We start from the raw sequence: 14,539 nt of genomic DNA on the forward strand, positions 1-14,539 counted from the left end.
CTCTGAAGGGTAAGGCTATAATGCTTTCAGAGGATATGATAGAAGAAAACCTTCATAACCTAAGGTAGGAAGAGAAAGGCTTTCTTACTTTAAAAAAAAAAGGACTAATGGTAAAGGAAAAGATTTATAAATTCAACTACATCAAAAATAAGAACTTCAGTTCAGCAAACATTATAAAAGTGGAAAGAATGAGAGAAGATATAAATACAGTCAAACAAGGACTATCCAAAATACATGAAGAATTACTAAAAATCAAAAAGGAAAAAAGGCAAAGCTCAGTAAAAAAAGAAAAGGCAAACAAACTTGAAGAGGAAAGAGGAAATCTAAATGTCCAAAATCAAAAAAAGTACTGAACTCTATTAGTAATGAGGGAAATGCATATTAAAACCATGTACAGGGGCGCCTGGGTGGCACAGCGGTTAAGCGTCTGCCTTCGGCTCAGGGCGTGATCCCGGCGTTATGGGATCGAGCCCCACATCAGGCTCTTCCGCTATGAGCCTGCTTCTTCCTCTCCCACTCCCCCTGCTTGTGTTCCCTCTCTCACTGGCTGTTTCTATCTCTGTCGAATAAAGGTAGTATGTTAAAAAAAAAAAAAAAAAAAACCATGTACAGGGGCTCCTGGGTGGCTCAGTCGTTAAGCGTCTGCCTTCGGCTCAGGGCGTGATCCCAGAGTTCTGGGATCGAGCCCCACGTCAGGCTTCTGCACAGGAAGCCTGCTTCTTCCTCTCCCACTCCCCCTGCTAGTGTTCCCTCTCTCGCTGGCTGTCTCTCTCTCTGTCAAATAAATAAATAAAATCTTTAAAAAAAAAAAAAACATGTACATAAGAGCTTGGTATAAATTAAAATATCAGACAGGATCAAGAATTGGCAACGACATGAAACAAAATGAACTTTCATGCACAACTGCTGGTGGTATAAATTGGTTTAGTCATTTGGAAAACTAGACATTATCTAGCAAAGTAGGGATATGTGCATACGTCCAGGAGTTTTTCTAGGTGTGTATTTCTTAACGACGTTCTTGTTCATGTGAGCACCAGGGTAATGGACATGAGTATTCATAGCAGCATGGTTCTCAAGAGTAAAAAACTGGCAATGACCCAAATGTCTGTCTACTGTCAATTAGGTAAATTGTGGTACATGCCTACAGCAATGAAAATGAAAAACTGCAGCCACACAGAACCACATGGTTGAGCTAAAAGAGCAAGTAACAAACATATTATGATTCCATTTGGATAAAATTCAGTAACAGGCAAAACTAGCTCTATTGTGTAGGGATATAGGCTGTCGCGTTGCCTACCTGGAGGGGCATCATTCCCATCGTGTTCTTCATGGATGGTGCTCTTGAAGTTGTGAACCTGTAGCCCTATAAAGATCTCTAACTGGCGCCGGGGGCTCAGTCAGTTAAGTGTCCAACTCTTGATTTTGACTCAGGTCATGATCTCGGGGTTGTGAGATTAAGTTCCATGTTGGGCTCTGCACCCCGCGGGGAGTCTGCTTGAGATTCTTTCTCTCCCTCTCCCTCTGCCCCCACCTCCACACACATGTTCTCTCTCTTCTGAAGTAAATAAAATAAATCTTAAAAACAAAAATCCAAAATTACGGGGTGCCCAGATGGTTGTCAGTTGAGTGTCCAAATCTTGGTTTCAGCTCAGGTCATGAGATCAAGCCCTGCGACGGGCTCTCCTCTTAGCAGGGAGTCTGCTCCAGATTCTCTCTTCCCCTCCGCCCCACATTCTCTCTAAAGATAAATCTTAAAAAAAAAAAATCCATGCCTATGCAGTAGCACTATGAGGAAGTGCAGTGTCGTGGTAGCAGTGAGAGTAGTGGTTACCTCCGGGGGGATAGAAGGGGATGGAGGTCAGAGCAGATCCCAGCGGGGGCTTCTTGGAGGCGTAATGGTGACCTGAATGCTGATTCTGTAGATGTTTACTTTATAATTGTTTTTTAAACTACTCTTGTGTTTTATGTCATTTTGAATATGTAAAAAACCAAATTTTCAAAATGCAAGAGTGAATAAGGGATTCATGAGTGAAGAATATGGAGTTCAGTACATGAACTTTGTGGTGTCGGTTTTGGCTGTTGAGAATCTGGGGTGGGTTGTTTTTACTTCGCTTTCTAACTCTCCGCCGTGTCCCTGGTAGTTAAGGTCACTGGATTAGTAAGTCCTGGACAAAAGAGGTAGTACATACAGAGCTTTTACTTCCTGGTCCCCATTTTGATAACTGTGGCATTAGCAGCCCTCCTGACTTGATGTTTGCATTCCCTGTCTAAACCCTAAGCTTTGTATGCTTGAGCGCACACAGAAACACACCATGGGTAACGCGGTGCATGTTGAAAAACTGAAACCGGGAGACCGGGGCTTCTCATTTTATCTCACCTATAACTTGGTCTCTAACTTTAGGCGCAAGTGACTTGAACTTTCAAACCTTGAATTTCTAATTAGTGATAAGATCATAGTAATATTTTCTCTCCCTAGTCCACAAAGTCACAAGTCCATTATGAAGATCAAACAAGACAGCATGTATAAAGATGCTTTGAAAATTATAAAATAATGTGAATATAATATGGTTTAAAATCAGAATTTGGTGGGGACGTTAGTCATTCACCCCAGTGCCCTTATTTTATAGGTTGGGGAAAGTTAGATCTGGAGGAGTAATGTTACTTGTAGACAGATACCTGGCCGTCCATTTGGAGAGTTTGGACTGGAACTCTGGGTTGTTCATGTTTTTTCCACTATATAACATCAGTCTTTCCAAATAAATATTCTTATTTTAGCTTATCTGAATTCCTTCTGATGCTATTCTGTAGACATCGAAGTATATGTTTTCATGGTATTAAAGGATCTTCCCAACGTCAAAGTGATATACTTACAGATTGATGCTGTGAATACTGTTTACATGTTGTCTGTTCTTTTCCGCAGGGTGGCAATCAAGGTTTGACGGTAGTGATTCAAGGACAAGGTCAAACGACTGGACAGTTGCAGTTGATACCTCAAGGGGTGACTATACTTCCGGGCCCAGGACAGCAGCTGATGCAAGCCGCCATGCCAAATGGCACCGTTCAGCGGTTCCTCTTAACGCCTTTGGCAACAGCAGCCACAGCAGCCACCACCACCACCACCACCGTTTCCACTACAGCAGCAGGTAGAACTTGGGGTCACCAGAAATGCTGCATGTTATTACTCAAGTGGGATGGGAGGCCCACTGCTTATCTTTGAGAGGATATGCCTCAAGCCAGTGAGCTTACAAGATGACTGGTCAGCCTCACAGGATCTCTTGTTCCTGCAGGCCCCCTGCCCCCCCTTTCCCCCTATAAGAAATATAGAAAATTGGGGCGGGGAGCAAAAAATAGTGGCTATCATGGTAACTGTGCCCACACTTGCTTCTTGACCGGCCTTGGAGGCACTGATTGAGTCATGCAGATAATCTCAGGGCAGGTGGGCCTGTCCAGCTCATAGCCTACATCTGAGAGCTGCAGGTCCAGAACCACTTCGTTAGCCTCCTCTGGCAAGCTGCCCTCACTGTGCCATAGGAGAAAAATGAGGCGTTAGCATTAGCCTGTGCCGGAAGTCCTGGCTGATTTCCAGAGACCACCTTCCTTTAAAAACCAGCGCTCTGGAGAGTTTACAGTGTGTGCAGAGGGCAGCCTTGAAGCGGGACCCGGCTCCCCAGTTAGGAGAGTCTGACTCAAGTGTGTTTGTGGAACATTTCTGAGGCATCAGTCTTCTGTACTGAAATTGAGAATTCTCAGCTTTAGAAAATTGCTTCAAATTCTTCTTTTACCAAGGTCCTGTGTTCTAGAGTAATAGATATATTTGGTCTTTCTTTTTCACAGGTACAAGTGAACAAAGACAGAGTAAATTATCACCCCCAACACAGGTGCAACAAGCCAAAACCTTGCCACCAGCTCAGTCATCAAGTGTGAGTCCTCCAGAAGCCCAGCCACAGACTGCTCAGCCTTCAGCTCAGCCCCAGCCCCAAACCCAGCCCCCATCCCCAGCTCAGCCTGAAGTTCAGACTCAGCCTGAAGTTCAGACCCAAACAACTATCGCATCCCATGTCCCTTCTGAAGCACAACCCACCCCAGCACAGTCATCCAAATCCCAAGTCGCAGTGCAGTGTCAGCCTCAAAGTAATGTCCAAGGACAGTCTCCTGCTCGCGTCCAAAGTCCACCACTGACTCGAATACGTCCATCGACTCCATCCCAAGTGTCTCCTGGACAGCAATCCCAGGTTCAGACTACAACCTCACAACCGATTCCAATTCAGCCACATACATCTCTTCAGATACCTTCCCAGGGCCAGCCACAATCACAACCCCAGGTACAGTCTCCAACTCAAACTCTTTCATCAGGACAGACGTTAAGTCAAGTTACTGTTTCATCCCCATCCCGTCCTCAGCTACAGATACAGCAGCCACAGCCCCAAGTCATTGCTGTGCCTCAGCTGCAACAACAAGTCCAGGTTCTCTCGCAGATCCAGTCGCAGGTTGTGGCTCAGATACAGGCTCAGCAAGGTGGTGTGCCCCAGCAAATCAAACTCCAGTTACCTATTCAAATCCAGCAAAGCAGTCCTGTGCAGACTCACCAGATTCAGAATGTGGTTACAGTGCAGGCAGCCAGTGTGCAAGAGCAGTTGCAAAGGGTTCAGCAACTCAGGGATCAGCAGCAAAAGAAGAAGCAGCAACAGATAGAAATTAAGCGGGAACACACTCTCCAAGCTTCTAATCAAAGTGAAATCATTCAGAAACAGGTAAAGTTATTAAGTAAAAGCAGCATGTTCAGTAGCTTGAATTATTGTGCTGTGCAGTAGACCTAGTGTTGGTTGTGTTAGGTTTCCGACATGAGACAACAGTCATTGATGGGTCAATTTAGAAGCAGCACTGGATTGACAAGAAATAACGAATGACTACCATGGCTTGGAACTCTTTGCTGGATGTAAACAATCAGTGCTTATTAGAAGAACTACCTGTATTCGGGGAGAACTAAGATGGGAAGAATGGAGTTAGGAGTTTAAGTACCACGAATACAAAACTTGAAGGTCTGACTAAGCTCAAAGCCACTTCAGGCGTCATAGCCCTTCGTTTGAAGTTATTTGCAGTTGTCATTCCTTAGTTTGCATGTAGACTAAGCAAATTCTAGACAGTGGAAACTCATTTGCATTTCCAGCCACACCTTTGTAAAAGGCTGACATTCTTCTCTTCCATAGCTTAAATAAAAAGTGGCATCCTGCAGTAGCGTCTTAGTGAAGTAAGGCCATTTAGAGGAGTTAGAATTATTCTGCTTAAAATGAAGTCACAGGTATAAGATCCTGCAGCATCACTGGAGAAAACCGTCTTGGCATCAACAGCGTGCACCACTCAGCATTAGTCAGGAGATTGAGTGTGGATTTCAAGTGTTCCCAAGTCATGAGACCTGCGTTCAGTTCCGGGGTCTTCCATTCACAGTCTGTGAAACTCATCTCTCTCCCCTGAGCTCTATATCCTCATTAATACTCCCTCTCTTTCCAGCCGTACAAGATTATTGTAATGATTGAATGAGGTGTCATGTATGTAGAAGCATTTTTTATTTTTTATCGGGATATGTTTGACATACGGCGTTGTATAAATTCAAGGTGTACAACGTGTTGATTTGATACATTGATACTTGGAACATGATTGCCGTTGTAGTGGTAGTCAGCACCTCTGTCACGTCCTGCGAGCATCATGTCTTTTAGTGGTGGGAATAATTAAGATCTGGTCTCTTAGCACGTTTGATGATTCTAATACAACGTGGTTAGAAGTACTTTTTAAACAGCAAAGGGATTTTAAAGGTGTATGGTAATATTCTTATAAATTGATGTCATGTATATGTTCAAATGCATCATTACCCAGCTTTTAGTATTGTGTAGTCTGTAAATTGAGAATTATTACAATGTCTGTCTTTATCCTAATCTCTGTGCCAAGTGGGACGGGGAGGAGGGGAAGTACTTGAAATTAATGCCGAGGAAGAGAGTGTAATGTTAAAAAAGGGGGGGGGGGCTATTGGAGAATGATCGCTGGGTTAAAATTACAGCTTATAGTACTTACTTAATCTCAAACAAGTGAGTTACGTTTTTCATGTCTTAGAATCTCATTTACAAAATTATCCCTTTCAGTGTTGTTAGGAGGAATAATTGAGGTAACATCAAGTGCTTACTTAGCACAGTGCCCAGTACACGGTAAGCACCCAAGACATATTGTTGTAGCTCTAATTTTATTTGTATTAGGATATAAAATTCTTGCAGTTTCTTTGGAAAACATACATGTGCTCAGATTTCTGCTGTTGTTATCTTATACCAACTTGCAGTCATTATATAAAATATGCATTTTGGGATTTTGTTCTGTCCTGAAGGTGGTGATGAAGCATAATGCTGTAATAGAACATTTAAAGCAGAAAAAGACCATGACTCCAGCTGAAAGAGAAGAGAATCAAAGGTAGGGAGAAATGTTTATAACCCAGGAACACAGGGACTCGTATACCTAGGCCTTTCCTCTTTAGCGTGCACATGCACCGGAGGTCTGAGTTTTGTGTTTTTTTAATCTTGGCTGAAGTTCATTAAATGAGAACACTTGGCACTATTAGCTGCTTGTAACTGGTTTGAATCACTCTTTGAAGCTTTCCAGTCACAGAAAGTTTATCGGCCGTAGAGACATAGAAAAATTATTTCTTAAGCCTTTCGGAATGAAATGCCCAGCATTACATGGATTGTGTATTTCTCTCTAGAATGATTGTCTGTAACCAGGTGATGAAGTATATTTTGGATAAGATAGATAAAGAAGAAAAACAGGCAGCAAAAAAACGGAAGCGTGAAGAGAGCGTGGAACAGAAACGTAGCAAGCAGAATGCCACCAAGCTCTCCGCACTGCTCTTCAAACACAAAGAACAACTCAAAGCTGAAATATTAAAAAAGAGAGCGCTCCTGGACAAAGACCTACAGATTGAAGTGCAGGTAGGAAGGTATTTCCTTTCCTTCTGTGTCCAACATTTAGCATTTAAATTTATTCTTTTTTCCACTTACAACTTTGGCTAAGCTTTAAATGTCAGCTTGTTTCCAGAACTTACATTTTTGTACAGAAACTAAAAACAGTGGGACATGGGTCTTTTGAAATAGGACAGGTTTTATATTTGAAGGTATATTGTAATCTCTAATGTAATCACTCTAAGCAGTCTATTGATTTAAAGAAAAACATTTTGAGAACCCTCTTTGGGATAGCTTTTATGTTCTATGACATAGTCCTGCCAGTAGTTATCAGGAGCTAAGTTTCGTGAAAAAAAGACATCTGTTCACACATATTTGAACAGCTTCTTTAAAAAGAAGTAGGCTATCTAAACATCCCTAGAAGTACCTTGTATATTTTAAGAAGATGAGAAGTATTTTTTAAAAAGTGATCATCCCAGCAACCAACATGACACAACTCTGAGACATGAGAGATCTTCCCACTAAAGTCAGAAGCCAGATGACGGTGCCAAAACTCAACGTTATTATTTATCACCTCCGAAAATTTCTACCTAGTGTGTTAAGTCAAGAAAAGAAAAAAAAAGGAGATAAAATTCTTATTGTATATGATACAATTATTATATCAAAACCCCAGAAGATGAATTTTATTTGTGAGAGATTTCGGTGAGGTGGTCACACACTAGATACATGTTGAGACTACAAGCGTTGTGAAATTGCATAAACAAAAGAGCCAGTTCACAGTAGCAAATATTCCCTCTCACCTTAAGATCCATTTCCCATCAAAAATTCTAATGGATGGCACAGTCGTTAAGCGTCTGCCTTCTGCTCAGGCCGTGATCCCAGAGTTCTGGGATCGAGCCCCACATCAGGCTCCTCCGCTAGGAGCCTGCTTCTTTCTCTCCCACTCCCCCTGCTTGTGTTCCCTCTCTTGCTGGCTGTCTCTCTCTGTCAAATAAATAAATAAAATCTTTTAAAAGAAAATTCTAATATGAGAAAGGAAACCACAAAAATAATAGAAGAAAACAAGATTGTCATTTTTGTAATTTCAGAGTAGGGAAAACCACTCCTGCGCATTACAGATTTCAGATGCCACAAAGGAAAAAGATTTGATGACAAGAAAAAAATTTTATATAGGAAGAAAGAAAATACCATAAACAGTATTGAAAAGTAGGTAACGAACAGGAAAAAAATTTCGTGACATTGATGACTGAGTTAATATTCCAAAAATTTAAAGAGCTCTTAGGTCAGTAAGAAAAAGATGAATATTGGTTAATTAGATAAGGGGAATCCTATCACAATATATACGTATAGCAAGTTATTACAACATATACTTCAAATATCTTGCAATTTTTGTCAGTGATACCTCAATAAAGCTGAAATTTTAAAAAAAAGAACACTCTAGTACAAGAATGTGTAAGATATACAAATAGGCAATTTTCAAATGTAAAAATGCCAAATACCAGTAAACATATAAAAAGATAGTCAACCTAGGGACGCGTGGGTGGCTCGGTTAAGTGTCTGCCTTCAGCTCAGGTCGTGATCTCAGGGGCCCTCGAGCCCCGTCTCGGGTTCCCCACTCAGCGGGAGGCCTGCTTCTCCCTCTCCCTCTGCCTGCTGCTCGCCCTGCTTGTGCTCTCTCTGTCAAATAAATAAAATCTTAAAAAAAAAAAAAAGTCAACCTAAATACTAGGAGTGAAATGAAAATACTGTTTTTCTAGAGAAAATATCATGTATTTCTAGAGAACATTATGTCAGCGTATATCAAAAGACTCTAGGGCACCTGGGTGGCTCAGTTGGTTAAACAACTGCCTTTGGCTCAGGTCATGACCTTGGAGTCCCAGGATCGAGTCCCACATCAGCTTAGCAGGGAGTCTGCTTCTCCCTGTGACCCTCTCGCGCTTTCTGTTACTCTCTCTCTCAAATAAAATCTTCTAAAAAAAAAAAAAGACTCTAAAATGTGGATATTCTGATATTCCATAATTTCAGTTCAAGAAATTCATCTAAGAAACAGGCAAGATATATGAGTAAGGACCTAGTGAATGTTAATAAATATAACAAAAATTTGGAATCAGCCTGAAATCCACAGAGAAGAGATTGGTAATCAGTATTTCTCAACAGAAGCACTTCGGGCCCTTTCCACAGGCCAGATTTTTACACACTGTAGAAAGTATAGCATTGGGTACTAAATGCTAGTATCATCATCTTCAACCCAAAAAATGAGCTTGTCCCCTCTACCTACATTCTCAAATACTCAAGGTACCAGCAGCACCCTCAGCTGGGAACCACTGGATTAAATACACTTGAGAGTGTCCACACAATGGGCTACCATTTTAACAAAACAGTGTGTGTAGGATTGGTCCTTTTTGTTTTTAATTCTTTGGGGAAATTCTCAATGATAAATGCTTCAACGAAAAATTCAGGTTGCAGAATAGTATCTGTACTGTGACTTACCCATTCAATTCACTCAGCAGGTATTTATTTAACATCTAATGTGTGTCGTTAGCTATTCCCACTCCATATTCTGCACAGAGTGGGGAGATACTTAACAGTCTGTATTCTTTACATATAAATAAGTATATTGGACATGTACATTCAGATGTCTTTCAAAGTAATTACCTTGGCCAACAAATAAAAATAATCTGTAAGTCAATGTGACCCCTGCCATAGATTACCATTTTAAAATAATTTTAGAATGTATCTTGTATGTATTATTTTTAATAGATATATTCGTGTATAAATGTAATTTATACAGAAATGGAATCACACTGGAGACAACATATACTGAACATTCTTCTGCATTCATTATACTGTGCAGCCATTTAAAAATATTTCTGCTATAAACATTCTCAGTGTGGTCTTCTTGACAGTACATTACATAATCTAATAAGGAAGAAAATTTGTTACAGTTTAAGAAAGAAGACGTTCAGTATTATTTTAACTAGAATTTATGGCTAAGATAATTTGCTTTGAAGGGCAATATTCAAATGTATATGTACTAGCATATTTTTAAAATAATTTTTAATTTTAATTTTATTTTTTTATTTTCAAGATATGTGATTGGTCCTTTATGTTCTTGTATGATTTCTACTTGTCTCTTTTTTTGTTAAATAAGCTATTTTTTAGAGCAGTTTTAAATTTACAGAGAAATTATGGAGAAAGAATTCTTGTATACTATCCTCTCACGCCCCCTCACCACATACACACCCAGATTTCTCTGTTACCATCTTGCATTAGTGTGGCCATGTTTTACAGCTGATAAGCCAATATTGCATTATTATTAACTAAAGTCCATGGTTTACATTGTTTCACTCTTTGTGTTATGCAGTCCTAGGAGTTTGACAAATGCATCATGTCATGTATCCATGTTACATACAGAATACAGAATCCTATCATTATAGTATCGTACAGAATAATTTCACTGACCTAAAAATGTCCTGTGTTCCACATTTTTCTCTCTCCTCCATCCCCCTGTTCTTCTCTTATTGATAAAATAATTTATTATTTAGTAGAAATTAAACCTTCATTTAGCTCTTTGAACACCTCAAACATAGTATTACACAGTTTTTGTCAAATTGTTATATAAAATTAATTTCATTTGTAATGAATTCAGATTCAGTTGTTTGTTTTTTTGTAAGAGAGAGAGTGCGAGCGGGGTGGGGATGGGGTACAGAGGGAGAGAGAGAGAGACTCTTAAGCAAGTTTCACCCCCAGCACAGAGCCTGATGCAGGGCTCTATCTCACAACCCTGGATCATGACCTGAGCCAAAATCAAGAGTCAGTCACTTAACCGACGGAGCCAGCCGGGCTCCCCAGATTCAGTTATTGATTTTGTTGGTTGTTTTTTTTCATATCACATGTTTTCATTTGGTTTGCATTTGGATTTTTTTTTAAGATTTTATTTATTTAGTTGTCAGCACAAGCAGGAGGGAGAGTAGCAAGCAGAGGGAGAGAAGCAGGCCCCCCACTGAGCCGGGAGCCCGATGTGGGACTCGATCCCAAGACCCTGGGATCATGACCTGAGCTGAAGGCAAACGCTGAACTGGCTGAGCCATCCAGACGTCCCAGCATTTGGTCTTTAATTGAGAAGAGTTTTGTTTTTGTTTCCTCTCTGGAGGCCCAGTGTAGACCAGCCAGACCTTCCATCAAGCAGGTAGCCTATTCTTGGGGCCCGCTCCCACACTTGAGTCCCCTTCTCTGTGTAGAAACTGGTTGTTGTTGGGCTACCACCTCCTAGTTCTGAATCTGAAGTCTGCAGGCCTACAGTGTTAGCCCTGTGCAGTTTTGTGTTTCCATTTCACAGAGACATTTATTATTATTCAAGCATGGCTCTATCTTTTCAGTTTTCTCTGTTTTATATTTTACTATCATTGGTATGCTTTTGAAGCAGGGGATCAAAGTGTGTAACCACTATAACATCTTTTTTTTTTTTTAAGTGACTTCTGTGCCCAATACGGGCCTCAAACTCATAACCCCGAGGTCGATAGTCACATGCTCTCCCAGCTGAGCCAGCCAGGTGCCCCACCCCCACTATACCATCTTGATTTTTCTAAAATCTGTTTCATTATGTTACAAACACATCATATTAACTAGGAAAATGGCTCCCAAGATTTACTTTCTTCCCTTGGAGGAAGTTTAGACTTTTTTTTTTTTTTTTAAGATTTATTTATCTATTTATTTGACAGAGAGACACAGCGAGAGAGGGAACACCAGCAGGGGGGGTGGGAGAGGGAGAAGCAGGCTTCCCACCAAGCATGGAGCCCAGTGCGGGGCTCAATCCCAGGACCCTGGGATCGTGACCTGAGCCGAAGGCAGACGCTTAACAACTGAGCCACCCAGGTGCCCCTAGACTTTCTTTTTAAATACAGAAGGGTTGCTGAATAGTCGTACAACTTACCTTCTCACTTACAAGACTATCTAGATGCTAGAGAGAAAAAATAGATTCATTAAACAGGGACCATTCAGGTTTGGTTGTTAGAATTTTTGTGATGTTTATGGGGCACCTGACTGGCTGGGTCATTGGAGTATGTGACTCTTGATTTTGGGGTCAAGTTTGAACCTCACATTGGATGTAGAGATTACTCTAAAATGTTTTTTTGTGTGTGATGTTTAAAGGCTTGCTCATAGGGGCGCCTGAGTGGCACAGCGGTTAAGCGTCTGCCTTCGGCTCAGGGCGTGATCCCGGCGTTGTGGGATCAGGCCCCACATCAGGCTCCTCCGCTATGAACCTGCTTCTTCCTCTCCTACTCCCCCTGCTTGTATTCCCTCTCTCGCTGGCTGTCTCTCTCTCTCTGTCAAATAAATAAATAAAATCTTTAAAAAAAAAAAAAAAAAGCTTGCTCATAGCAGTGATTTATTTACACCAAGTTTGTACATGGATGCCAATGACAATGGCTTTTTTTTCTCTAGAGAAATAATCATTTCAAAGAATAAGTTGTAGCACTAGGTAACAGAGGTGTGTCTATAAAGTATTTCACCTGAAGAGAAATAAGGATTGTAACTTATGTCAAAATGCATATTGATAAAATAGCTTTCCCTGCATTCTTAAATTCTAGACATAGGAGCGTAATAAACAAGGCAAGTCTGTCTCTCATTCAGCTTTTGAATATCATGTTCAGTTCATGTTGGGTCTCACTCTAAGGACACAGATGGAGAGCAGCGAGAAGGAAGCAGCCAGTGGGTGAGGACACTTGAAACCCCATTCTGAGCACCAACTGAAATAACCCGGACACAACATGGGCAAGCCAGGAGGGGACATTGTTTTCAGAAATTTGGTCATCTTTCTGTCAGATCTTTGAAGACAGTTAGCAGCTTTCTAGTTGTTAAATAATCTTCACTTTATATTTCTAGTTGTTTTGATTGGGTTTAAAGTATAGTTAGGACACTGCATTTCCTCACCTCCTCACACTAGGCTGAACTGTGGAGCTGCTCCGACAAGGGAGGTGTAAGGTAAGAAGGAAGGTCATGTAAAGTCCTCTGGCCAAGTCATGCATTTATGTAAGTTGAATGACGGTCTCGTATTGTCTTTAATTGACAACAGGAAGAGCTCAAGAGAGACTTGAAAATTAAGAAAGAAAAAGACATGGTGCAGGCCACAGCAGTGGCGGCCACCTCACCTGCAGCACCGCCTGCGCCTCCGGCCCCTCCGCCTTCACCCCCGCCTCCGCCTCCCCCGCAGCACACAGGCCCCCTGTCCACGGCCACGGCCACTCTGCCTGCAGCTTCCCAGAAGAGGAAGCGAGAAGAAGAAAGAGACTCAAGCTCCAAGTCCAAGAAGAAGAAAATGATCTCTACTACCTCAAAGGAAACTAAGAAGGACACAAAGCTTTACTGTATCTGTAAAACGCCTTACGATGAATCTAAGTGAGTAGATCTTTCTGGGCTCTAGTTTATTTTCTTAAAAGTTTAGCTGTTAAATTTCCAGTTGTGAAGAAAATGAGTATATTGGTAGCAATGTCAATGAAAGTATTTGAAAGTAAGGGTCATGATGTTTCATCTGTGGTCTTGAAGCTGATATTTTTAAACTCGACACTAGAGAAGTAAAAATTTTGTATTTTACGTGTTCATGATTTATGTTTGTTCTTCATCATTTTCTTTTCTGTCAAAAACAAGCTATCTGTTGCTCTTTTGCTTTCTCCTCTTCTCTCTGGATTAACTCCACATCAATCGATAATGCTGTCCGGAGAAGGAGGTATATAACTACCACTGCCCAAAGTTGAGAGCATCCTTTCTGGAATCTGTTCACAGCCTTATGATTACATCAAATCTTAGAGATTATCTGACTATGAATGGTGCCCAAGGTTTCAAGTTTGAGTGGTTTTGGTTTTATGTTTAATTTTAAGCAATTCTATGTTTTTTATATTGGAATACTGAAACTTAATATTATTTTTGTCGAAGTTCCCACTCTCTTTTTGGGGACAAAAGCTGGAGTGTTCTTTTCACTCAGTCCTCAAGAATGACGCTCAAATATGTGATAATAAAGCATGGCAGCTGGAAGCTGTTTTTGACTGTTGTGACTTGTATTCAGTGATGCATACAAGATTTTAGAAACACTAATCCATTAATGCAGTTTCATTTTTTTTTTATCATTATCATTCAACGAAGTATTTAGCTTTCATTTCGAGCATTTAAATGTAGGCCAGCTTTTTAAAGGCAAGATTAACTACGGTATTTTTTGCAGTATGATAAAGTTTGTGCTAAAAATATATTATTTAGAGTTAGCCATGCTTAATATCTACCTTCAGTGGATGCCTAACCAATTTATAAAATTGTGATCTCTTCAGTGATTTTTTTTAAGTTGCAACATTGAAGCTGCTTCGGCAGTGCTATTTAGAATTATAACCAGGTGCTGGAGCAGCACTTTTTGTTGCTAGATTTAGCTGTGCGATGAATTAAACACCTGTTTTGGCATCTTCCCTTTTCATTGTCTTTACTGGAAATGATAGATAATGTGGAAAGTGGGGCCCTGCTGACTGATTTTGCCCTTAGTCTAATACAAGCATGTTTCCCCTTAAGCACAAGAATACTCAATGATTTACAGAACAAAACAACATGGTTTACTTTCT

General features: G+C 40.7%; 1 protein-coding gene across 23 annotated transcripts in view; it reads left to right on the top strand.

Annotated features, from left to right (window-relative positions):
* Positions 1–14,539, top strand: part of BPTF (bromodomain PHD finger transcription factor) — a 145,002-nt gene that overhangs the window by 114,046 nt on the left and 16,417 nt on the right. For 12 of the 23 annotated variants that reach the window (XM_026512443.4, XM_026512444.4, XM_026512438.4 and 9 more), the window contains 5 exons: positions 2,921–3,143; positions 3,835–4,751; positions 6,371–6,453; positions 6,743–6,968; positions 13,015–13,337. In XM_026512443.4, coding sequence (XP_026368228.2) covers positions 2,921–3,143; positions 3,835–4,751; positions 6,371–6,453; positions 6,743–6,968; positions 13,015–13,337 — 1,772 coding nt within the window. The remainder of the gene's footprint in view (positions 1–2,920; positions 3,144–3,834; positions 4,752–6,370; positions 6,454–6,742; positions 6,969–13,014; positions 13,338–14,539) is intronic. The other 11 variants (XM_048225673.2, XM_026512446.4, XM_048225701.2 and 8 more) reach the window with 1 other exon arrangement.

This window comes from Ursus arctos, unplaced genomic scaffold, assembly GCF_023065955.2.
Source record: "Ursus arctos isolate Adak ecotype North America unplaced genomic scaffold, UrsArc2.0 scaffold_24, whole genome shotgun sequence".
Lineage (NCBI taxonomy): Eukaryota > Metazoa > Chordata > Mammalia > Carnivora > Ursidae > Ursus > Ursus arctos.